This window comes from Geotrypetes seraphini, chromosome 4 (assembly GCF_902459505.1).
Source record: "Geotrypetes seraphini chromosome 4, aGeoSer1.1, whole genome shotgun sequence".
NCBI lineage: Eukaryota > Metazoa > Chordata > Amphibia > Gymnophiona > Dermophiidae > Geotrypetes > Geotrypetes seraphini.
In genome coordinates, this window is record NC_047087.1 from 295,773,942 (window position 1) to 295,800,524 (window position 26,583).

The 26,583-nt window shown below is 42.5% G+C and overlaps 1 protein-coding gene across 2 annotated transcripts; it reads right to left on the reverse strand.

Moving 5' to 3' along the window:
- Positions 1 to 3,479: 3,479 nt before the first annotated feature.
- ATP5MD (ATP synthase membrane subunit DAPIT) lies at positions 3,480 to 26,527 on the reverse strand. 2 transcript variants are annotated; one of them, XM_033940621.1, is made up of 4 exons: positions 26,389 to 26,527; positions 16,049 to 16,146; positions 15,313 to 15,415; positions 3,480 to 3,714 (listed from the first exon to the last, which is right to left on the reverse strand). In XM_033940621.1, exons 2-3 carry the CDS (start codon positions 16,133 to 16,135, stop codon positions 15,323 to 15,325), a joined length of 180 nt encoding a protein of 59 aa, XP_033796512.1. In that variant the 5' UTR covers positions 16,136 to 16,146; positions 26,389 to 26,527; the 3' UTR covers positions 3,480 to 3,714; positions 15,313 to 15,322. The 2 variants fall into 2 exon arrangements, with proteins under 2 accessions (XP_033796512.1, XP_033796510.1); XM_033940619.1 differs by having other exon boundaries at positions 3,480 to 3,717; positions 26,389 to 26,526.
- Positions 26,528 to 26,583: the final 56 nt, after the last annotated feature.

Sequence of the window (26,583 nt, forward strand, 5' to 3'; positions counted from 1 at the left end):
CCTGACCCACCCTTGGGGACCTGCCTTGTTTAGTGGCATGCGATGGAGGCAGTTGTCCTTTGCTTCTGCACCTTGTGGCTCTAGCTTTCAAAATGGTACCCATGCGCCCTAATTGTAGTACTCTAGAACTACTGCTGGGGCCCCATCATCAGCATTTTGAAACTTAGAGCCAAGGGGAAATATGCATATCTAGTGCCAGTGAACTACTGGTATCCCTGGGGATTTTGGAAGTGGGGGCAATTCTGCTCCTTCTGTGGTGCTATTGTATCACTTCACTGTATCTCACGCGAGCTTCAGCAGAATGACATGAATACAATTAAGTAAAGATTCTACTTATACTTATTCTCATTCATTCTCTCGTTATTTCGAAATTAGATTACTGCAACGCTTTGTTTAAGGGAATAGCACAAAAAGAAATTAAACGTCTACAGATTATACAAAACACAGCCATTAGGCTTATTTCAAAAGCTAAAAAATTCGAGCATATAACTCCTCTTCTTAAGGAAGCGCATTGGCTTCCAGTGGCCCACAGAATAATATACAAACTTAGCTTACTCACATTTAAATCTCTTCTTTTCAAAACTCCGGCTTTTATTCATAAATTATTAATCCCTTACTCTTCTAATAGAACTTTAAGATCAGATGAACAGCATTTATTAACGATCCCCTCGCTAAAAATAATAAATACGCGCCGGCAGTATATCTTTTCAGTCACAGCGCCCCAAACCTGGAATTCTCTCCCCAGTTATCTACGAGAAGAAATCAACTTAGAAAAATTCAAAAGTAAACTGAAAACTTTCCTTTTTAACGATGCCTTCGCAATTTAACACTATTGATTTCTTTTAATAATATTTTATAAGTCTTGGAAATAACCTTTTCTTTTCTCCACAACCTTTATTCAATCATCTTTATTTTTATCCCTTCCATATGTGTTTTCCATTTTTGTCTCCCACTCTGCTATAATATATTGTAATTTCTTCCCCCACCTATCCCTTCGTTTCCAGTTCGTGTTGTAATTGTTTGTGTCCCGTTAGCCCTTATCTATTTTAAAATTTCTTTTATATTGTAATTTTAATTACGTGTAAATCGCTTTGAACAATGACAAAGCGATTAATCAAATACATATTAAACTTGAAACTTGAAACGAGATCTTCAGATTGCTGCTGGAATTTGAAAAAAATCCCACGCGGCTGCAATCCTCAGTCCCGTTTTTTACTTTTGTTAGTGTATAAAGTGTCAAGGGTTCAGTATAACATTATTTATAAAGGTATTTTTTTCAAATACATAAATAATGTTATGTTGAGCACTTGACACTTTATCACTTAGCAAAGTAAAAAAAAAAATAGGACTAATGAGGATTGCAGCCTTGTGGGATTTTTTTTCAAATTCTAGCGGCAGTCTGAAGATCCCACATAAGTAGAATCTTTACTTAATTGTATTTATGTCATTCTGCTGATGCTAGAGTGAGATACAGTGAAGTGATTTTTTTTTAGTTTTGTGCAAATATTAAGGATTGTTGAACAGAAAGGTCTGGTGCTACTGTGGCATTATCCATTTATTGAACACTTGGGGCAGCAGTTATACTACCAGACTGTAGCTGCATTTAATTCTGCCTTTTTGAGGTGATTAAGTGTAGCTATGCTATTGGCAGTCATAAGCTACCACATGGCCCCCAACCTATGTGCTGCCTGTTATGACTGGCTCCTTCTCGGTGCATAACCCACTATTACATGCATTAAGCAGCTTCTATGGGTGTTTGTTTGTTTTTACCATGCTGGCTGCCTTTAATGTTGGTCTGTTAGTAGTTATCATGCACTAAAACCTGCAGTAGCTGTCTAGCAGATTAACAAAAGGAACCCTTTACAATAAAGATTTGAAAAGTAGAAAGAAATGAGCTTGATTTAATAAGCTCATTCTAGTTTCATATGTGGTTTCAACTGGACGCAAAGGGGTACTGCAAGGTTGTTTTTTTTTTCCTTCCTTTTGAATTCCCTTAGGCCCTGTTTACTTTTTAAGAGTGCAGGGGAAGCAATGCAGGCCTCTGATGCTACGCATTCAGCTTACAAATAGAAAGCTACTTTTTGCATGTATTTTGCTCAGGGATAAATCCTTATAATTACCATACCATGTTTTAAAAACTGTCTATTTTTATAGCATACTCGATCTTAGGATCTTGTAGTAGAGAGAAAAGTTTTGGGCAGTTGTAAATGAAAACTGCCTTTAACTTAATGCATTTACCACAGGGTCAGTCATTATTATGGTAAGTTAAAACTGTTAAAGGGAACATGCCCTATAAAGAACTGATTTTAGAGATAACGCATATCTTTATTTAGCTAGTGAATGCCCTGTTTATTGGTGCTTCAAAAATAGTAAGGTGCCCTAGAAAAGAATTCAGATTTGACTACTTGTTTGATGGCAGATAAAGACCTGCATGGTCCAGCCAGTCTGCTCAAGTCATATTTATTTGAATCAAGTATTAATTTTACTTGCTAAATTCCTCTGTAAGATGTCTCTCTCTCCCCCCCCTCCCCCAAGATATGTAAGACCTGTACTCAGACAATATGAATGTGGTATAAGATCGACATATAAACGTTAGAAGTCTGTCTGGCATCAGCTATACTTCCCCACTGCTGGGGTTTCGATTTATGCTAAATCCCAGCTCCTGGCAAGTTAGTACTTGAAGCAGTGTTTCAGGGCCTCTTATCTGCATGACATGCTTTCAGTAGGATATACAAGTCCTGTGGCAGTGCTACCGACTGAGTGTAGCATTATAGAAACAAGGTATATATTTAACAGCTTCCACCAGCAGAATTTCAGCTTGGGTTTTAACAAAGCCTCACTGCATTTTGTTCAACTGGGCATTTTTTTATTGCCTACATTGTTTTCCACTGTAGTTCCATCTGGTAGCACAGTAACAATGCTCAGGAACTATAAACTTAAAACAGCCATGTCCAGTCATAGCAATAGATGGTGCTGTTTGCGGGCTCAGGTCAAGTATGTAGATAATACAAGGTTTCCCACTAGCTTACTGTTAAAGCAGAAGCATAAAACATTCAAAATCTGTGACATACTATAACCTTTGTTTGTGGTTATGATTGAGGAATTTTGATATTAGTTTAATGCTGTAAATATAGCTGATTATTGAATACTTTGCTAAAATGTAAGCTGCATTTAACTGTTTGATACAGGCAAGAGCCCCAACTGGTCTTTATTTTCATTTCTGAATTTAAATCAGTACAATATATGAAAATAATTGGTTCAGAAATAAAATTGTATTCTTTTTGGTAGAGAAGAGCTATAAATCCACTTTTGCTTGTCTCAAAAAGGAAAATACATCAATCTTCAAACTTTCCTCTTCTTCATTCAGGTTCGCCTTAGGACTCTTGCTTTAGGAGCACAAAAATGTGAAATTATAGCCTGAACCAAGTCTAGGCATTCTCATACAGAGCTTCCACACAAAAACTTGAGGACAGTATTATAAAGTTGTGAATAAAACACTTTATTTATCCAGAACAGTCTTGGCTCTGGAAAATGTAAATACAGTTCAAAGGGGAGGGGTGGTCATCACAGCCAGTTTCCTGTATATTGATTTTTATACTTTTGATATTTTGTAAATAAAGATGACAAACTAAATGTATTCAATGCTTTTATTTATTTCTGGAAAGATGGCTGTGTTCTGCTTCCAAGCATCCATTACAGCGAGAAACTAGGAACCTGCTGGGAGACAAGAGAAACATGATTAGAATTAAAGTACTTCAGACTCACTCAGGAGGCAGCACCAATCTTGATTTGGTTTACATCCCGATGCATTTCTTATACCTAAATTCCTAGTAAACTATCCTTAACAATGGAGAGAGCAGCAGCTAAGCTGATTTACTACAATTAAAAACTCCAAACATCAGGATGTTTAAAAAAATTAAATATCTAAACCTAATGTCTAAAGTCTGCACAATTTGCCTAGTTCACAAGTGTAACCTTTGTTGGAATGTAATGATCAATATAAAGCTTTGGTTAGAAAAGAAAAACTGACTTAATAACCTTTTTAAATCCCTGCCTGAAGGTTTAAGATCCATGGCAGTGTTTCTCATTCTGTTAATGCACTACCGATTCAATCTGAACCCGCAAACCAGGTCTTGCAGATGTTACACTCAAAGCTTTCTGCATCTCCCACATAGCAGTTTAGTCCCAAAGAAATCAATCAGCCCTGGAATAAAGTTTACACAGAAGAAGGGGGGATAGGGGGGACTTCCCCCATCAACATATAACAATTAATTAGTAAGAAACAGGAAAACACGTATGAACATAGCAGCAACAATAAAGAACCTGCTTTGTGCAATGTGCACTGGCAAGAAAAGAACCAAAGGCTAAAAAATGCACTTACATAAACTTGATGATCTCACACATGGCCTTTCTTCTGGCAGGAAGATTCTTAGGCCTGAAAGGAGAAATATCAGAGGCAGAAAAATAAGCAGACTATACAGAATAGTTAGAGTAGAGAGAAGGCAGGCCATACAGAATCCATAGTGGATTAGCAGAAAGAATATTACCAAAGGTAAGAACCTAATATTCCATTCTGTTACATCCATTCTGGATTCTGTATGATAGGTTACGTACCAGAGCAATGGCAACATCTAGGGTAGTACAAAAGATTCTGCCCATAACAAAGAGGCCCGAAAGGCAGTGTCCGATCGAGTCACCACATCCATGCTGTAAAATCTCGTAGGAAGTATGAAGAGAAGTCCAAGTGTCGCCATGCAAATCTCAGCCGGATGAACTGTTCAGAACTCCACGTATGAAGCTGCAACACTCCTGGTCAAGTGCATTTTAAGAGAAGCCAGCAGCTGCTTTCCACAGTTGATGTATGCTGATCAAATGACCATGCAAATCCATCTGGCAATAGAGGACTCTTATGCTGGCTTACCCCACCTGGACTAACTAGTCAGTACAAAAAGAAGGTATGAAAGACAAAAATCATTTGTTCTTTCCAATTTCTGTAATATCCTATCCTTATCTGAACCCATGGGTCAGAAAGCAGGAAGGCGAACTTACTGGTCGACATGGAAATCTTAAACAAGCTTCGGAAGAAAAGAAGGAACAGTACAGAGGGATACTCCTGCGTTCGTGATCCTGAAGAAGGGCTATTTACAAGAGAGCTTACAATTCAGAAATACATCTTGTTAAGACAATCATCACCAGGAACACTGTCTTGACCATAAGGTCCAGAAGGGATGAGTCCTTCAGTGGCTCAAAAGTTGTTTCAGTAGGACTTCTCAACACAATGTTAAGGTTTGCCATAGGAAACAGCTGCTGTAGTGGTGGGCTCCAATGGAACACCCTCCTGAGAAATCTGGTCATATCCAAATGAGCCGTAAGCAAAACTGAAGCACTGTGTGACCTGAAGCATGAGAGGCCTGCCACTTGTACCTTGAAGTAAGCCATTGCAAGGCCTTTCTCTAGACCAGCTTGCAGGAAAGCTAAGACTACTAGAATGTAACAGCTCCACATGGTAGTAGAGGGCTTTTTTGTTCTCAAAATAGTAGCAATGACTCCATCTAAGTAGCCTCTTTGAATCAGGACCTTAGTGCTCAAGAGCCATGCCATCAGACCAAAGCACTGGGGATTCTCCATAGGAACAGGTCCCTGGCTGAGAAGACCGCAATGAAGAGGAAGCTTGAGGCCCTTGTCCTGCTGAAGACAGTTGAGATTCACATACCACGGACGACGAGGCCAGTCCGTAGCCACTAAAAACACTAAGCCTGGATGAATTGTGATCCCACAGCTGACATGACCCACCATGGACTAATGCAGGAAGATGTAAAGGTGCTCTCAAGTGGGCCAGGGCTGAATTAATGCATTGAGCCTTAAGGTTTCTGTCTCTGCTCTTTGCATGCTACAGCGAGTTCAACGTCTGGCTGCGAAGCCTATGCAGGAGGGACTGCAGGTAGGGATCCCACATGTCCAAGAATTTCTAATTATGTTTGCAAGGAGAATGGATTGAGACATCCGGGTTTTATTTCCATTGAAAGCAATGGAAATAAAACCTGGATGTCTCAATTTGTCCTCCTTTTTCTGGAGTCATATGATAACCCTACAGCCGGGGTGTCAAATGTCGGTCCTAGAGGGCTGCAATCCAGTTGTGTTTTCAGGATTTCCCCAGTGAATATGCATGAGATCTATTTGCATGCACTGCTTTCATTGTATGCTAATAGATCTCATGCATATTCATTGATGAAATCCTGAAACCCGACTGGATTATGGCACTTGAGGACCGACATTTGACACCCCTGCCCTACAGTGTCTTGACCTTTGTGTTAGCTGTTAGCTATGAAAGCACAAACCGTTTCCAAGAGGAGCCTAAAGCTCTTTACTGTCTGAAGTGGTGTAATGAACAGTCTTTTAAAAGACAAAAGAGCATCTTGTTTTTGCTAAACTAATGTATGTTCACTTTATACTTTATTTGAATTTATCTTGAGTTGAAGCCGACTCCAGTCTCTTATGCTAAACACTTGCTTAAACAGGGACAGGTGCACTTCAGGAATTCCTCAACAGATAAAAAGTCTTTATTTCATCAGTTTAAGAACGGTGATTCAGGTCTTGGCCTCTGATCAGCTTCCAGTGGCTGAAGAAATATGTTAAGCAAAACAAAACTAATACGTTATCTCATGCATTGTGGCAATGTCCTCTTATTAAGTCACTCTAGTCTGCCATCCTATTATGTCTAGGTTCATTATGGGATAGTCCATTAGTGGAATCCCCAAGGGGGGTGTTATTTGGTAAAGCTGCTGCTTGTGGGGTATATGGACAAGGCAGATGCATTTTATTTCAAAAGGCATGCATGATTGGTCACAAATGTATTTTGCAATATTGGTTACAGAAAGATTCTCCTAGTTTTTGGCATTGGAGGAACCAACTCCATTGTTAAATTTTATTTGAAGTTAGGGAGGTTTGTAAGTTTCCTAGACGTACACGTTTCTTTTTGAAAATTTGGGACCCCTATATTCAAAATATTTCCTCTAGAGCACGAAGTATGATTATTAATATTTTACATTGAAGCTTTGCATCACAATACCTGGTAATATGTGTCAACTTCTATTCGCAGGGGGGGGGAAGAACTGGGGGGTATAGGGGTAAGATGGAATAGGTCATATAGAAATGTATATTGAAGGAACGATAGAAATATGTATGTAAATATAATAATTTATTATAATTTGATTAATTACTTAAATACAATGTTAATGGGGGGAAGGGGGAGGGGAGTTGATACAGGTCATATGAAAATATATTTTGGAGGAATGATAGAAATATGTATGAAAATATCATAATTGTGAATCTATTTGAAATGAAAATCTATTTTTATTATATTATATTTATTTCCTTCAATAAAATGTTTTAAAATAAACAAAACAAACATAACATGAAAGGAATTCTAATCTACTTATTTTAACTGAATGGTTAACAAAATAATATTGCTGATGTAAAAAAATAAATACAACTCCCTGCCCAAAAAAAAACCCAAAAACCCAACCAAAAACAGAGCTCTCTATGCTGTGGGCCTAATAATCATAAAAAGGGGAATTTTTTTGGGAGAAATTTATGGTTTATTGCAGTAGTTATCTGTCCTGGGGGACCCCCCCAGCCAGTCAGGTTTTCAAGATATCCCTAAAGAATATGCATGAGGCAGATTTGTATGCACCACTGTTTATTGCAGTTAATATACTGTCCTTCATTATCGTATAAAACAGTATTATAATACAAGCAGAAGATTGCATTCAAGCTATACCGAAAATTTCAGGTTTTAACAAAACAAAATTAGAATTCTACAGCACAAAAAAGGAGACACTTTCAAGATATCAGCATTTAATCCTAAAATATTCTTAACTATAATTCTTAACTACCACCACCACAATATTTGGATTCTTGAGATACCAGATAACCATGTCGCTCCTCTGTTGATAAGTTTACACTGGTTGCCTGTACATTATAGATCAGGGGTGCCCACACTTTTTTGACTCGCGAGCTATTTTTAAAATGACCAAGTCAAAATGATCTACCAACAATAAAATAAAAAAAAAAACACATTATCCCAGGACAAGCAGGCAGCATATTCCCACACATGGGTGACGTCAGCAACGGAGCCCCGCAGCAGACAGCCTCGAAAGCAAACTTGCTTGAAGATCTCGAACTTTCGAGTGCTGCATCGCGCATGCGCGCGTGCCTTCCCGCCCGAACTAGGGGGCGCATCTCCTGTGAGGATCCTCAGTTCAACGTTTTCTGCGGAGCTGAGAAGACTTGTCGACTTAGTTCCCGTAGCGTTGTGCCTTCTCTTCACCGCGGCTGAGTAGTCTTTATTTCTGTTCGGTCGCTGTGTTTCATTTTGTTTCTACTTGTAAAAAAAAAAAAAAAAGGTAAAACTTTTAGTTTTTGTTTTTTTGCGTCGGGTTGGGAGATTGAGGCCTAGGCCTCTCTCCCTGTTCTCGACACGGACTTTGTCCTTTCTATGTCCCGGCCTGTTACCGGGTTCAAACGGTGTTATCAGTGTGGCAGGACTATTTCCATTACTGACCCCCATAGTCGGTGTATGCTCTGCTTGGGGACGACTCATCGTCCCGAAGACTGCCTTCACTGCCTCACTCTTCAACCTCGTGGCTTTAAACGCCGCTGCGACAGATTCTTCGAGCTTTTTCCTCGAATGGAGCCCGAAAAAGCGGTAGCCGAGGCCGAGGCATCTGTGAAACCCTCCACTTCGGGACAAGCCTCGAGTACAAAGACTTCGACTTCGCCTACTCTGCAGGCCTCGGCCTCGAAGACCTCCGGGTCCTCGGCCTCCTCGGTGTCCTCAAAGCCTGGACTGGGGGGTAAGTCTCCTGCTTCCTTTTCAGGTACCAATCCTAAGAAGCCAACGGAATCTAATACCTCGCAACCTGGGGCTCCAGGTTCGACTCCGTCTTTGAGACCGTCTTCCAAACGTGCTTTCAAATCGAGGGAATACTCTCCTCCGAGGTCGCCCTCAATGGAACGCACGAGACCTCCCGTGACTCCGAGTCCCTTGGTCTCTGTCCCTATGTTTGAGGACATGCTCAAGTCAATTTTGACCACGCAAATTTCCTCAATCGTGGCACAATTGGTCCCGACCTCGACCTTGTCTTCACAGGTCCAGCCTGAGCAGCAGTCCCTGCCTCGTCGGCGGTCACCTCGCCGCAGGTCTCGATCTCGAGTCTCTTCCTCGGACTCTTCACCTGACCGAGCCTCTAAGCGGTCTTTACCTCGATCGAAGCACCGCTCTAAGTCTTCGAAGGTCCTTTCCTCGAGGAGCTTGAGGCTTTCAGATTCTTCAAAACACGTGCCTCGCTCTCAAAGTACTGTTGCCTCTTCTGTTTCATCGAGGCATTCTAGGTCGAGGACCCCACCTTCAAGGCTTTTGCCTCGGGAACGGTCTCCTTTAGCAAAACCTCGTACTCCGCGCACTTCTCCGTCTCGGAGTCTTAAGCGGAAACATTCCACCACACCGCCTCTAACTGGTAGTGCAGCATCCTCTGTTACCTTATGTCTCGGTTCGGAGCCAGTTTCCCAATATTCCCGCGAGGCCTCCCCATCTTTTTCAGTGGTGCCTCGCTCTCGCTCTGCCTCTCCTCAGGAAACTTCTACGTCGAAGTCTTCCTCCTTTGCAAAGTTTGTCTTCGACATGGGCCAGGCTCTTAACATCGACTTACATTCAGATTCGAAGTACACACCTGAGTATTTGGCGGATATGGAACTTTCCCATCTTCCCAAAGAAACATTGCGTCTGCCCATGACACCTGTGTTGAAGCAGACTTTTTTGCGGAATATGGAGACTCCTTACTCTGTGACAGCGATCCCATCTAATAATCTCTCTCACAATTGCGTCTCTTCATGCTGCAGGCATCTTATGATGCATTTGAACTTTCTTCTCGGGTATCGGCGTTCGCAGTGGCCATGCGACATCTGGCCTGGCTCAGAATAGTGGACATGGATCCCAATTTACAAGATCGGTTAGCAAACCTACCGTGCCAGGGCTCTGAGCTTTTTGATGACTCGATTGAGGCGGCTACTAAAAGGCTCTCGGAACATGAACGTTCTTTCGCCTCTCTTATACGCCCTAAACCAAAACCTTCCACATCTAGGGCTTACAAACCTCCGGCTCGTAGATACCCTATGAAGTCCACGCCAGCTTTCTCTAGGCCTCCACCTAGAAGGCCTCAACAACAGCGTCCTCAGCAGCCCCAGACGCCTGCTGCGACCAAACCCACTCCGTCTTTTTGACGGTCCAGTGGTGAGCATTCCAATCGCCTTGCATCCGAACTCCTCCCTGCCCATCGGAGGCCGCATTTCCCTTTTTATATCTGTCTGGGAAACCATTACATCGGATCTCTGGGTCCTCACGGTCATCCGCGAGGGATACTCTCTACGACTCCTTCAGGTGCCTCCAGATCATCCTCCAGGAGAGTGTCTTTCCAGTCTCTCGCAACTCCCCCTTCTTCTTCGGGAGGCTCAGGCACTTCTTTGCCTTCGAGCTGTGGAGGAGATTCCTCCTTCCGAGCACAATCTAGGGTTCTACTCTAGATACTTCCTAGTTCCCAAAAAGACGGGGGATTTGCGACCTATTCTGGATCTCCGTGCTCTCAACAAATTTCTAGTCAAAGAGAAGTTTCGCATGCTCTCTCTTCCAGTTTTGTATTCTCTCATGGATCAGGGAGATTGGATGTGCTCACTGGACCTCAAAGAGGCTTATACTCACATTCCTGTTCATCCGAAATTCCGCAAATATCTCCGGTTCAAGGTGGGGAACCTTCATCTTCAATACAGGGTTCTTCCGTTTGGCTTGGCGACCTCCCCCAGAGTCTTTACCAAGTGTCTAGTCATGGTAGCTGCAGCCCTTCGTGCTCGAGGGCTTCAGGTATTTCCTTACCTCGACGATTGGCTTATCAAAGCCCCTTCTCTTCCAGGGGTTACTCAAGCGACCCTTCAGACTATTTCTTTTCTTCAAAGTCTGGGGTTTCATATCAACTTTCCAAAATCTCAGCTAGTTCCAACTCAATCGATCAATTTATTGGCGCAGTATTGGACTCGGTTCACATGAGAGCTTTCCTTCCTCTCAATCGTCAAGAAACCCTACTACACCTTTGTCATCGCGTAATTTCCATGTCAACGCTCACGGCTCGTCAAATGATGGTCCTCCTCGGGCATATGGCATCTACGGTACATGTGACTCCCTTTGCAAGACTCCACCTTCGCGTCCCTCAGTGGACTCTGGCGTCTCAGTGGCAGCAGGGCCTAGATCCGCCTTCTCGTCACATAGCGGTGACGCCTTTATTAAAGAAGTTTCTCCACTGGTGGATGCTCTCTTCCAATTTTTCCAGAGGTTTGCAGTTTCACCACCTTCCTCATCAGAAAGTACTCACAACAGATTTGTCCGAATACACATGGGGAGCCCACATAGATGGTCTCCGTACGCAAGGGTTGTGGACCGCCACAGATCGTCGTTGTCACATCAATCTGTTGGAACTCAGAGCGATCTTTCTTGCTCTCAAAGCTTTTCTTCACCTCCTTCACGACCAAGTAGTCCTTGTTCGGACGGACAATCAAGTAGCGATATATTATGTCAACAAACAGGGTGGGACGGGCTCCCACTCCCTTTGTCAGGAAGCTCTGAGGTTGTGGCATTGGGCGATTTCTCACAACATCCTTCTCAGGGCGGTATATATTCAGGGTCAACAGAATTGCCTTGCAGACAAATTGAGTCGTCTGCTTCTACCTCACGAATGGACGCTCAACTCCCCTACACTTCGTCGAGTATTTCCTCGATGGGGAACTCCTCGGGTGGATCTCTTTGCGTCACCCAACAACTTCAAACTTCCTCTGTTTTGTTCCCGCATTTTCTCGCCTCTTCTTCTAGAGGCGGATGCTTTTCTTCTGGATTGGAGGGGTCAGTTTCTTTATGCATTCCCTCCATTCCCTCTAATTCTCAGAACTCTGGTCAAATTGAAGTCGGACCATGCCACAATGATTCTCATAGCTCCCAGGTGGCCCCGACAACCTTGGTTCTCTCTTCTTCTTCAACTCAGCATTGGGGAACCTCTTCTTCTTCCAGTTTTTCCTTCTCTGCTCACTCAGAGTCAGGGGTCTTTACTTCATCCCAACCTACAGTCTCTTCACTTGACGGCTTGGTTCCTTTCCACTTGACTGATCCTTCTCAATTTTCTCAGTCTGTTCAGGATGTCTTTCTGGCGTCCAGAAAACCGTCCACTCGTCAATGTTATGGTCATAAGTGGACCAGGTTCTCGGCTTGGTGTTCCACTCATAGTCTTCAACCGAAATCTTCCCCTCTGAATTCAGTTCTGGATTATTTGCTTCATTTATCTCAGTCTGGCCTTCAATCCACCTCTATTAGAGTTCATCTTAGTGCCATTGCTGCTTTTCATCAACCTCTGGATGGAAAACCTCTCTCGGCACATCCTCTGGTTGCTCGTTTTATGAAGGGACTTTTCAATCTCCATCTTCCAGTTAAACCGCCTCCTGTGGTTTGGGATCTTAATGTGGTTCTGGCTCAACTGATGAAACCTCCGTTTGAGCCTATTGACTTGTCTCTTTTTAAATATCTTACTTGGAAAGTTGTTTTCTTAATTGCCCTCACTTCGGCTCGTCGAGTCAGTGAGTTGCAAGCTTTAGTCTCGGATCCACCTTTCACAGTTTTTCACCATGATAAGGTGGTTCTACGTACACATCCAAAATTCTTACCTAAAGTAGTGTCTGATTTTCATTTAAATCAATCTATTGTGCTACCAGTATTTTTTCCTAAGCCGCATTCTCACCCTGGTGAGGCATCTCTACATACTTTGGACTGTAAACGTGCATTGGCGTTTTATCTTCAACGTACTCAACCTCACAGGACTTCTCCTCAACTTTTCCTTTCTTTTGATCCAAATAGGTTGGGCCAACCTGTCTCGAAGCGTACCATCTCCAACTGGATGGCTGCTTGTATTTCTTTTTGCTATGCTCAGGCTGGTCTTCCTCTACAAGGTCGAGTGACGGGCCACAAAGTTCGAGCTATGGCGGCTTCTGTTGCTTTCCTCAGATCAACTCCTATTGAGGAAATTTGCAAAGCTGCTACTTGGTCCTCGGTTCATACTTTCACCTCTCATTACTGTCTGGATACTTTATCCAGGAGGGATGGCCATTTTGGCTAATCTGTTTTGCAAAATCTTTTCTCATAAATTGCCAACTTCCCTCCTCCCTTTTTACTTAGCTTGGAGGTCACCCATGTGTGGGAATATGCTGCCTGCTTGTCCTGGGATAAAGCACAGTTACTTACCGTAACAGGTGTTATCCAGGGACAGCAGGCAGATATTCCCACAACCCACCCACCTCCCCTGGTTGGCTTCTTGGCTTGGTATCTGAACTGAGGATCCTCACAGGAGATGCGCCCCCTAGTTCGGGCGGGAAGGCACGCGCGCATGTGCGATGCAGCACTCGAACGTTCGAGATCTTCAAGCAAGTTTGCTTTCGAGGCTGTCCGCTGCGGGGCTCCGTTGCTGACGTTACCCATGTGTGGGAATATCTGCCTGCTGTCCCTGGATAACACCTGTTACGGTAAGTAACTGTGTTACGAACACTGTATGTATAGAATTGTTAATTATCATTCCTATTCCGGGGTTTTTTTCAAAGAGGTCAAAGCAGATGACTCTATACACTGTCACCTCAGTAACAACCATACAAAAATAGACAAATACCTACCCCCCTCCCTTTTTACTAAACCACAATAGCAGTTTTTAGCGCAGGGAGCTGCGCTGAATGCCCAGCGCTGCTCTCGACGCTCATAGGCTCCCTGCGCTAAAAACCACTATTGCGGTTTAGTAAAAGGGGACCATATTGTAAAATATAGACAGCAGATATAAATTCAGACACATTTTGATCACTAAATTTAAAATAAAATCATTTTTCCTACCTTGTCTGGTGATTTCATGAGTCTCTGGTTGCACTTTCTTCTAACTGTGCATCCAATCTTTCTTTCAGCCTGTATGCTTCCTCTCCTCCACACCTCATTCCCTCCCCCAACTTTTTCTTCCTCTCTCCCTGACCTTTCTTTCTTTCTCTCTTCATGCCCCCTTTCTTTTTCTCTTCTTTCCTTCTGTTTCCCTGCCTGCCCCCTTTCTTTCTCCCTGCCCTTCCCCAAGCCACTGTCACCGGGAAACAGAACCCAAACGCCACCAATGGATAACAGGCCCCAAAGCAGACGCCGCCGCCGCCCCATGCTCTCCCTGCTTCGGGCCGACCAGCATCCCGACGTCAATTCTGCCATCGGAGTGGAAGTTCCGCCCAGCCAGGCAGCGATTGGCTAGCCCGAACTTCCTCTCCGACGGCAGAATTGATGTCGGGGAGAGGAAGACTGATCGGCCCGATAGATCGCCAAGGCAAAGTGAGTCCTGGATGATCGACTCACTTTGCCTTGGCGAGCTACCGGTCGATCGCGATCGACCTATTGGGCACCCCTGTTATAGATCTAAATTAAAAATTGTCAGACTGACTTTTCAAAGCTCTACCTTATGCAGCTCCATCATACTTGGCTGCTGTAACCATTCCATATACCCCAACACATACATTATGGTCGGTTGACTCTCAGAGACTGGCACTTCCTTCACCAAAAAGGGCTCATTATGAATCAACTCGTAATTTTGCTTTTTTCTTTTTATCTCCATTTTTAAGGAACAACCTTCCACAAGTTATTCAAAGTGAACTTTCATTTCCAAAATTTAAGTCTCTGTTGAAAACTCATTTTTTTCAATTTGGCATTTAATTCGAGGTAATTTTTAGATTGTCAGTAGACATGAGAAGACTTCATTCATGAGACCACAACAAAAAGGTGTATTTTTTTCTCTCCTCAATATTTAAATTAGGTCTTTCCTATTGATAATGGCATTCTTTTCTTGTTTTAACTGATTTTCTTGTGTTTTGTAAGCCACATTGATCTGTTGTAAATTGCAGGATACCAAATTGTAATAAACAAACATATAGCAGTTTACACCATCAAATTTTGGTGAGAATACAAGTATTTGGGGGGATGCAGAGGAGAAGTTAACTTGGGTTTTTACTGCACCTTTATCAGAACTGCTGTGACTTCTCAGAGATGTGATATGAAAACGGGGTTGTTGGTTTTTTTTGTTTTAACTCATCCTTAGTTTTAATACATTTATTTAAACATGAATGATGCAGATTCTCAACACAAATCAGTTTACTACAGAAAGACTGACCTATCCAAAGCTTTAAACTATATTAAAAAAAAACATCCATACTTACCAACATTAAATTATTTTTCTTTCACAGCTGCAGGTTGTTTTTTAGGCTTTAGTTTGAAATACAGAAAGATCATTGCAACCCCTGCATATGTTGCCAACACACACTACAAAGCAAGAAGAATTGGGGTGAAATATAAACCTTTACATGGTACCCAAGCAACTTCAAGCACTCTTATCTGATCTGCCAAAATTCAAATCTAAACTTAAAAAGTTTCTGTTCAAGGAACCATTCAATATGTGAGAATTAACACTTCACTTGAGGACAACCAACCCTATCCCTACCGATTGTGTTTTCCCGTTACCCATTTCCCTTTTTATTTTTTTGCTAAATGTAACGATGTATTCCTCTTTCCCTCCTCCTATTGCAGGGGTAGGCAATTCCGGTTTTCGAGAGCCGGAGCCAGGTCAGGTTTTCAGGATATCCACAATAAATATGCATGAGCTAGATTTGCATCTCAAGGAGGCAGTGCATGCAAATCCATCTCATACATATTCATTGTGGATATCCTGAAAACCTGACCTGGCTCCGGCTCTCGAGGACCGGAATTGCCTACCGCTGTCCTATTGGTTTGTTAGTTACGTACTGTCTGTAATCCCCCTTTAATTTTTATTTTTTTTTAAAAAAAAGTTTTCATTTATTTTTATTGTAAACTGTTTAGATAAGTTTGATTGACGGTATACCAAGAAACTAATAAACTTGAAACTAGACGTTATCTGGTAACTTGAGACACACATACATTCCTCCTGCCTGTGATCGTGTACGAGTTGAAGTATTTCTGGATCCCGGTGAAGTTGTACTGTGCACCAGCGTCATGTCCTGCCATTGTTGCTGATCCTTAGCACAAGAGAGAAAACAGGGTTTGATACTACTGTATTAGCCTGATTGCAACAAGATACGATTACAAATGCCACCTTCGCAGATTCATTATGTGGGGCTTTAATTCAGTGATCCCCAAACCTGTTCTGATAACGCCAAAGCTCATCAGGTTTACGGATAGCCATAAGAAATGGGCATGACATTATATTGCATTTGTAGTCTCCAATATATACTGGCTTATCTCATACACATTTCTTGTGAATGTCCTGAAACACACTAATTGGTTTAAACTAGAATCTGAACAAAATGGGTCTGTTGATCAAATCTGTCTTCATGAGTCCAAAACCAATCTGAATTAAACAATAGCAGACACATCAAAAATGGTTGCCGCGAGTTCCCGTGGTCTCACGAGACTACAACAGGAACTTATGGCAGTCATTTTTGATGACGGCCCTCCACAGGGCAGGAGCGTAGGAAGATCGCTCCTGCCCCAAGTCACCGCTAGACCACCAGGTAAGGTGTGGGGAAGTCCGTGACGCAGGAGGGAAGTGGTGGTGGGTCAGAGTCGGCCTAAAAGTTATCTGCGATTTTCCGTATTCGCAGGCCGGCTCTGCCCCTAATCCTCGTGGATTTGGAGGGAGAAGTGTATTCCAATGTCTTCTTCCTCACAAAATAGAAATATCATTCAGATAACAAATTGAACCCAACAAAACATGCAACTGTAATCAGAAATTCAAACATGAAACAAGAGAGCAATTGAGACAGAGAAACAGACACAGGACACAGAGAATATGGAGGGGACCGGAGATGATTAACCCTTTTTTAAAAAATGTACAAGATGCACAGTCAAGGAGGAACTCTGAATACATCCCCGCTAACAAGCCAAGGCTACCTCTTGAACCTTCAGGGAATTCAAGGCAAAGCCTTTCAGAAGATCTTCTTGCAAGAAAGACTGAAATGGACACAGTGCTCTCTCCGAAAACTAAGCTTCAGACCTCTGTCAAACTCAAGCATAAGCTAAAGAGATTGACTGCCACCTTGCCTGAAGCAAGGTAGCCTTTTCTCCTCAGCTTCGACTTCTCAAGAGAAAGGCAGTAAGACCAAAGGAGGCCATATCTTCCATTTGAATTGGCCTTTGCACCAGAAGTCCCCAATGAGGAGGGAGCCAAATAGGCTTGTCCACTAAGAGATGGACCAGATCCACATAATATGATTTCTTGAGCCAATCTGGCACAACCAGAATAACAAAGCAGGGATAAAGGAAGATATCAGCAACCATGGAGGAAAGACACAGAGAAGATCTACTATTGGTCATTCTTGCAAAAGAGGATCTATTCCCTCTAAACCGCACTCTTTTCTTCTGCTGAAAAACCTGGGAAATTTTGTATTGTGACAAGAAGCTATCAGATCCAGCTATGAAGTTCCTCACATCCTCATGACAACTTAGGTCATTTTCTCAGGTCTAGGATGTTTCTGCTCAGATAATTGAGATCTCCCGCAATGAGAGCTGCTGACAACTGTTGCAGATGAGACTCCGCCCAGGCCATCAAAATGTGAGAGTTCTCCACCATCTGACTACTGCAAGTGCCCCCTTGTCTGCTGATGTAAGACACTGTCAGATAGAACACAGACAGGTTTTCCCTTCTAAAGAGATTGAAATGTTAGAAAGGTCTTGCAGACTGCCCCAACGCACCTCTATTGCACTCCAACAACTGTGAGCACTGTGATGGAGACAGTAAGCTCCACATCCTGATAGATTCATGTCGGTTACCACTATAATCAAGGGAGACAAGGCCAGGGACACCGCCTGACAAAGGTGAACCAGTTGCAGCCACCACACCATGCTGCTGCTGGCCTGCTGGGTCCATGACAGGCAAAGACCTTAGTCCTGTGACAGGGAAGACCACTGGGTCAGAAGAGACCGTTGCAGTGGGTGCATATGAGTTCTGGCCCAGAGAACAACATTAAGAGTTTCTGCTATGAAGCCTAGAACTTAAACATAATCCCACATACTAGGCTGCAGGTTCCATAATAGGCTGCAGATCTGCAACTAAAGCTTGTTCTGCCCATGATTTGGCACCCCCCCCAAATACCCTTTGCCTTGTAGAATGTCAAAATACCCTCCCCTAGACACTCCAGGAACCAAGTGACTGTTGGCCAGATTGACAACCCACCCGAGACCACTACAGCTGAATGACTCTGGAGGTGATCTGATGACTTTTCTGTATGGAAGAGGCCCAGCTGTTCAACTACAGGTACACTCTGATCCCTTCCTTAGGAACGTTATTATCACAACTGTAACCTTGGATCCATTTAAATATACAGAAGTGGATTAATAATATGAACAATTATAGAACGAGAGACTTCCTGGAAATACTGTTGAATAGAGAAGAATAGGTAGAATTAAGGGAAATGCATTATAAAGTGATCCATAGGCTATATATGCACCCAGTAAAGTTATGATGAATGTTTCTGTTTCTGAAAACTATGTCAAATGTGGGGATCAACTGGGCACTTATATTGTTGGGGGAGAAGGAAATATTCCCATGTGGCAGCTTTTCTGTGATAAGTTGCATCATTTACAGACTCTGGTGGGACAATCTTAACAAAAATATAGCATTGTGTTTGTTTAGACTTAGATAATGATTTGGAGTTGAACCAGGAAGAAAGTTATCTGTTTACTCAAAAGGCCTGATAAATAGTGAAAAGAGTACAGTCTATAGCACAGTTCTTCAACCGCCGGTCCACGGACCGGTGCCGGTCCGCAAAAAAATCTTGCCGGTCCGCGAAGGATTCAGGACCCCGCCTCAGCAAAAGGTGCCGGCGTCAGCTGACGTGCAACTTCCTGTTGCCGTCGCTATGTCGGCACTCCTGCCTGCCACCACCGACTCCTGCCGCGTATGTCTCCGCACCCCCAGAAAAGCAGCGTCAGGTCTGTGTGCTTTTAACTTCGGCACACAGCTGCCCCTAGGCAGTATTTTAATAATAATAATAATAATAACAGCTTATATACCGCAATACCGTGAAGTTCTATGCGGTTTACAAAAGATTAAGCAAAGGTACAAATTGACTGACTTCAAGAGGGGAAGAGGAAAGAGAAGTAATTAGACAGGAAATTCATTGTTGAGGAGAAAAGTGATCAAAAGGACAGTAGGTCCCTATTGAGAGGAAAGAGATAAGTGGATCAGTTGTCAAGATGTTTTAGGAACAGGTGTGTTTTTAGACGTGTCCTAAATTCCTCTTAAGTAGAGGGCGAAAGTAATTGTTCTAGGTCTGTACTCCATGATGCTGCTTGGTGTGAGAGAAGGAATTCATGGTGTTTTTTCAGTTTGCAACCTCTCACTGGGGGGGAAACGAAGTTGGAATGTGAACTTCTCTTGTGTCTGTTGGTTGAGAAGGAGAAAAGGTCAGTAATGTATTTGGGGGCAAGTCCGTGTAATGATTTAAAGCAGAAACAGGCAAATTTGAACTTTACGCGTGCCTTCATCGGCGGCCAATGTAGCTGCCGGTAGTAGGGTGTCACGTGGTCAAATTTTGTTAGTCCAAAGATTAGTCTGACTGCCGAATTCTGCAACAGTTGTAGGCGTCGCATATTTTTTTGAGGAATTGCCAAATAGGCGATGTTACAGTAGTCAAGCAGGCTTAGTACGAGGGATTGGACTAGGATTCTAAAAACCGATGTAACAAAATAAGCTTTAAGGGATCTGAGTTTCCAGAGAGTGAAAAATCCCTTTCTGATTAAGGAATCTACTTGGTCTTTCATGGTTAGGCATTGATCCAGAGTTACACCTAGTATCTTTATGGAGGGCTGGATAGGGTAACTAAGGTTATTGATACAGAGGGGTGATTTAATGTCAAGTGGATGTGGTGAAGCAATGAAAAAAGTCGTTTTATCTGAATTAAGTTTGAGCCTAAAGTTTGTCATCCATTGTTCCATCATGTTTATAGCTTCTGAAGCTTTGGGAATAGTTTTGGAGACAGAATTGGTGAATGGGATGATAATCGTAAAATCATCTGCATAACTAAATAGTTTTATCCCCAGCTGGGTTAGCTTCGTGCCCAGTGAGGACATGTAGACGTTGAAGAGCAATGGGGATAGTGGAGAGCCTTGGGGCACACCGGATGGATTGCTCCAGGTGTCAGAAAGCTCATAATTAAAACGAACCTGATAGGTGCGGGATATAAGGAAGCCACGGAACCAGTTACAGCCTCAGCACCCTGAGGTTGTGGGTTCAATCCCATGCTGCTCCTTGTGACACTGGGCAAGTCACTTAATCCCCCCATTGCCCCAGGTGCATTAGATAGATTGTGAGCCCACCGGGACAGACAGGGAAAAATGCTTGAGTACCTGAATAAATGCATGTAAACCGTTCTGAGCTCCCATGGGAGAACGGTATAGAAAATTGAATAAATAAATAAATAAAATAAAAGTTCAGCACCTTATCCCGGATACCAATGGCATCTAGGCATTGCAGCAGTTTCATGTGGTCCACTAGATCAAAGGCAGAACTCATATCGAATTGCATTATCAGGGCATTAAGGCCTTTACTAAACAGTAGGTGCAAATTGTCTAAGATAGCCGCAATTACTGTCTCCGTACTGAATAATGGCCTAAAACCAGATTGAGTTTCATGGAGGAGAGAGAATTGATCAAGATAACCCATCAGTTGGGTGTGAACCAATCCCTCCATAATTTTTATAATAAACGGAATGGAAGCTACCGGTCTATAGTTGGATATTAGGGCTGAGGATACTTTACGATTTTTTAGAATTGGGGTTATAATAATGTGACCATTATTAGAGAGGAACTTCCCATTGTTTAGGTTGTAAGCCAAGTATTGCATCAGTGATAATTTAAATTCTAAAGGTGCTGCTTTCATAATTTCTGGGGGGCATGAGTCCAGAATGCAATAGGATCTAGAGTATTTGTTATATAATCTGATATAATCATTCCACTCTAAATCCTGAAAGGAGTTCCAGATCATGTCTGCTGGTATATCATTTCCTTGGGTGTTCGCTATTTGATGATCACAAGATCGTTTGTTGAACAATGGATTCTAAGGTTCTTAATTTTAGAATCGAAGTACAGAGCTAAGTCATTTGCAGAGGGTAGTTTAATGTTGTGTGTGGGTGAGGTATAGCGAGTGGTGTCAAATAAATTTGTGATCAGGTTGAATAGCTCTTTTGTATTGATTCCTTGTGAACCATTACAAGATGAGTTGATTTTAGTGGAGTAGAATGCTTTACGTTTGTCTTTTAACATTTGTTTGTAGATTTTTATGTTAGCTCTCCAGTTGTTACGGTCGGCTAGTTCTCCTGTTTTTTTCCAAGTTCTTTCCAGTCGTCTAGCTAGTTGTTTCATTTTTAGAAGTTCTATGTCAAACCATTTGTTATATTTATTTGAATTGCTTTTGCTATTACGTATAGGGGCGATTTTATTTAAAATGGATGTGCTGGTTGTCGTCCAGTGATCCCAAAAATCGATTCCTTCATCTATCCCTGTTTGCAATTCGTATTGTGACCAGAATTCTTTTGGATTAATATAGCCTCTTGTGTGATGTTCTCTTTTTATAATTGGGCGTGTTTTAGATTTATGATAAGACCAGAATAGCTGGAAATAATAAGTAAAATGGTCAAACCAGATATCATGAATCCAGGTGCCTTTAAGTAGCGAAATGGCAGGGTCTGGGATATCCTTTGTGGACATGGCTACCACATCCAATTGATGGCCTTTTTCATGTGTTTGTGTGGGTAGAGAAAGATTGTAATTGAGTAGGGATAGAAAGTTTTTGAACTCTCTCGCATTTGTGTTGTCCACTTCATCTAGGTGTAGGTTTATGTCGCCTGCGATGATATTATAAGAAGGACCGATTGAATTGTTTAGGACAAATGCAAAGAAGTCTTCTTTGGCTTTTGGCCAGCTTTTTGGTGGGACATAGAATAATATGCAGGATAGGGATTCTTCTAGTTGACAGTTGCTAATTTTACAGGCTAAAATTTCTAAATGGTCTGTCATTTTGGAATCCAGAAGTTCAAAGTCAAATCCTTCTTTAAGAATAATTGCTAATCCTCCTCCTTTTTTTCCCACGCGGTTTAGCGGAAGGATTTTGAAATTGCTTGGTAGGAGATCAATTATTATTGGATCATCTTCAGATAGTAGCCATGTTTCAGTTAGTAAAAGGCAGGCTATTTGCTTGTTGATGATCCAATCATTAATTAGGAAAGCTTTATTCCTGACAGATCTAGTATTAAGGTATGCACAGGAGACAGATGTGGGTGTGATAGTTTTGGTAGCGATAGTGGTTTTGACGGGTTTTACTTGCCTTATTCTTTTTTTAAGTATTCGTTGATGTCTTCTTTTATTTGAGATAACGGTAATATGATTTATTGTGTTTTCTTGTGAATTAGTGATGTGTAAAATTGATAGATCCGGGTAGTTGATTGATTGTAATTGTGGGTGGAGTGAGTTAACATCTTTGATGTTGCCAATTAACAGACAGATCACTAAAATCAGGAGGGGATTCATGTTAGCAGGGTAAAGTATTATTCCTAGCACAAAAAGTGTAATGGAATGCCTGTGAATTCTTGAGTTATCGTTTGTATGGTTGTTAATTGGATTGGTGTAGTTTTGAAGGTGGTCTAAGTAGTTATAGTTCGTTAAGCAATTCTATTGCAAATCTCTAGTAATTACGCAAGCATCTAACAATTACTCAATCATTTAGCAACTATATGTGTCTTTGATGATAACACAAGCCTCTATAGTTCCTAGATTGTCCTAATTCAAGTCTCTAACAATTATACAAGAAATTAACAGTTACACCTCATCTAGTAATTGCATCATCGAAGTGGGCCGGCCTAACAAAGGCCCCGAGGCTGCCTCATGAAACCGCGCTAAAATACTGCTTAGGGGAAGCTGTGTGCCGAAGTTAAAAGCTGCTGCTAGCCTACATCGAGGAAACATTTGCTGGAGAGGGAAGGAGGTGGGAGTAGAGGTGCTCCTTGACAAGGGAAGGGAAGGGGCTACTGCTGGCAGGGGAGAAGGGAAAGGGAAGGGATGAGAATTACTATTGGATAAGGGGAGGAGGAAAGGGAGAAGGGGTACTCCTGGACAAGGGAGGGGAAGGGGCTACTGCTGACAGGGGAGAAGGGGAAGGGAAGAGAGTTACTGTTGGATAAGGGGAGGAAGAAAGAGAGAAGGTACTGCTGGAACATTGGAAGGAAACAGCTGGCAGGGAGATTAGAGGAGGGGAAGGAGTCAGGATGGAATGGAGAGATCAGATGAGGGAAAGGGGAGAGACAGAGGAATGACAAGGTAGAGAGAGATTGATGCTGAGAAGGGGGGTCAGATGAAAAATAAGGAAAGAGGGACAAAGATGCTAGATCTGGTGTAGGAGAGAGGGGCATAGAAAGAATGCAGATACCATATGGGAGGGGGAGGGGGAGGGGTAGAGGGCAGACAGTGGATGGAAGAGGCAGATGCTGGATTGAAGAGACAGAGGGCAGATGCTGGATGGAAGAGAGTGAAAAGACGATGAAAGCAGAAACCAGAGACGACAAAAGGTAGAAAAAAATAATTTTATTTCTATCTTGTGATTAGAATATATCAGATTTAAAATATGTATCCTGCTAGAGCTGATGTTAGACATAACTGGGGAGTGCAAAGCCCAGGCAATGCGTCTTTAGCTTCCAGCTGGCTTAGGGCTTTCTCTGACCAGGAGGCAGTTGCCCTAGTTGCACTCCCCCTAACACCATTCTTGCCATGTGTGACTGCGGTATTCTGTTAGCATGATATTTGTGTAGCATTCTGTAATAATTTGGCTTATTCAGTTTTCTTGATAGTAGAGGGGATATATGTGAAGGGGAGGGGAGACGGGGGTTTTGTTGATCCTTGCCCTGTATTATTTATATTTATAAAATGACAATTGTACAGAATATTGTTTCTTTTTATACTTTAATAAAATATGTTCAGTATAAAATCATAACTATTTGAGGCTTGTGCGGATGGGATCAGATGGTTAACGGGACCGAGCTCGCGAGGACAGGGCGGCAATGGGGTTTTTAAAAATTTCAGTCTTATTAGTTTGCCGGTCCACAAAATAATTATTTTATTTCCGCTGGTCCATAGGTGTAAAAAGGTTGAAGAACACTGGTCTATAGTAGGAGTCAGAAAGAGCCACAGACTTTAAAGCTTTGGAGAAATCAAATGTATCAGTTACTGCACAAGGAGCACCTGTCAGTTAGCCGAAAAGGACACCATTTCTAAACTCCTTGACGCCCAAATTAAGTCTTTCATTTAATGTACTGGGAAAAAAACAAACATACTTTTCAAGTTTATTCAAGGTTTTTATCCCACCCATCAAATGAGTTGTCCAAATAGCTTATATCAGGGGTGTCCAACATTTTGGCTTCCTAGGCTGCTTTGGCCGAACAAAATGTTTCTGGGGCCGCGCAAACACTGCAGCAAGACAGAGGAGGGAGCGGCAAGACAGTAAACACCTGGGGGCAGCAGAGGAAAACACTTCATCGCCCTTGACCGGGCCACACAAAATACTTCACAGGGCCGCAGCTTGGACATCCCTGGCTTATATTATATAGTGAGAGGAAAATGCAACTTAAAAACATAAGAGTTGCCACATTGGGACAGACCAAAGGTCCATCAAGCCCAGTATCTTGTTTCTAACAGTGACCAATCCAGAAAATAGAAAGACAGAAGGGGGAAATGAGGGTCTGAACTACAGTATTTGATAGGAAACTGGTAGAGGGAGTTCACATTAGGAGAGGAATGGATGGGGTCTCTAACGACCTGTTCCTGGCCAAATCCAATGGCCTCTACTCTATCCTCATCCTTCTTAATTTATCTGATGTCTTTGATACTGTTGATCAACACCTGCTTTCTCCTGATTTTCTTCCTATCTCTCCAATTGTACTTTCAGTGTATTTTACAATGGATCCTCCTCTGCTGCCATCCTATTGTCTATCGGTGTACCTCAAGGCTCTGTCTTGGGCCCTCTCCTCTTCAAATACCTGCTCTCTTCCCGTGGTTTTCAATATCACCTCTATACTAATGACTCCCAGATCTACCCCTCCACACCAGATATCTCTACAGGAATTCAGTCCTGAATCTCAGCTTTTCCTGTCTGATATTGCTGCTTGAATGTCTCACCACCATCTAAGACTGAATATGGCTAAAACCAAATTCCTTAGCTTTCCATCTAAACTCCCCCTCATTCTCTATTTCTGTGGATAATACTCTTCTCATCTTGTCAGCTTGCAATCTCAGGGTTATCTTTGAAACTTTTCACCGGTCAGATCCAACAAACCGCTAAAACCTGTCGCTTGCTCCTCTATAATATTACCAAAATATTTTCTCTCCAAGCACACTACCAAAACCTTTATCCACACTCTCATCACCTCTTGCTTAGACTACTGCAACATACTTCTCTCAGGTCTTCCACTCAACCATTTTTCTCCCCTTTAATCCGTCCAAAATGCTGCTGCATGACTCGTATTCCATCAGAGCCACCACGCTCACATTATCCCTCTCCTCAAGTCACTTCATTGCCTCCCCATCCGTTTCCGAATACAGTTCAAACACCTCTTATTGACTTACAAGTGCATTCACTCTGTAGCCCCTCTATATCCCTCCTCACTTATCTCCCCTTATGCTCCCCCCATGAACTCCGTTCATCGGTAAGTCCCTCTTATTTGGACCCTTCTTCTCAGGCGCGGTCCCTTCTTTCTTGCCGTATGCCTGGAACAGGCTGCCAGAATCAATACATCATGCTCCATCTCTTGTAGTATTCAAATCCAAGCTAAAAGATCACTTTTTTGAAGCTGTTTTCAACTCTTAACTACCACTCACTGTCAGAAACCTATACCCATTGTTTCATTCCTTCTATCAGAAACTCCCCAACCCTGAGATATCCTGTCTGTCCAAATTAGATTGTAAGCTCTTCTGCGCAGGGACCGTCTATTGAATGTTAAATGTACAACGCTACAGAAATGATAAATAGTTGTAGGGGGGAGTTGTTTCCCTAATGGAGCTGTTTTTGTACATTATTTGATATTGTTATATCTCTGTTTGTCTTTGAATGATATTCCAAAGTTTCAATAAGAATGATATTTCATAAATAAAATCCGGGAGCACCAATTTCCTTTCACTTGCTAGTATCAGGTATACAGTCCACCATTTACTTCACCTCCGAAAGATTAATATCGTGCAACGGTCACTGATCATCCCCCTGCCCTCTCCACACTCACCTTCCCCTACCGGGCAGCCTCTCTGTGTCCTTCACTACCAGCAGCTTCCACAATGGAAAGAAAGCGGAAGTCCCGCCTTCTCGCCTCCGACGTAACTAAGATCCATCCGTCATGCGTCACTGCCGTTTCCTCGTAGCTGATTGGTGCGTCCACCGCCGCCGGTCGCAGAAGCATCCGATCCTGGTTGGTCGGGAA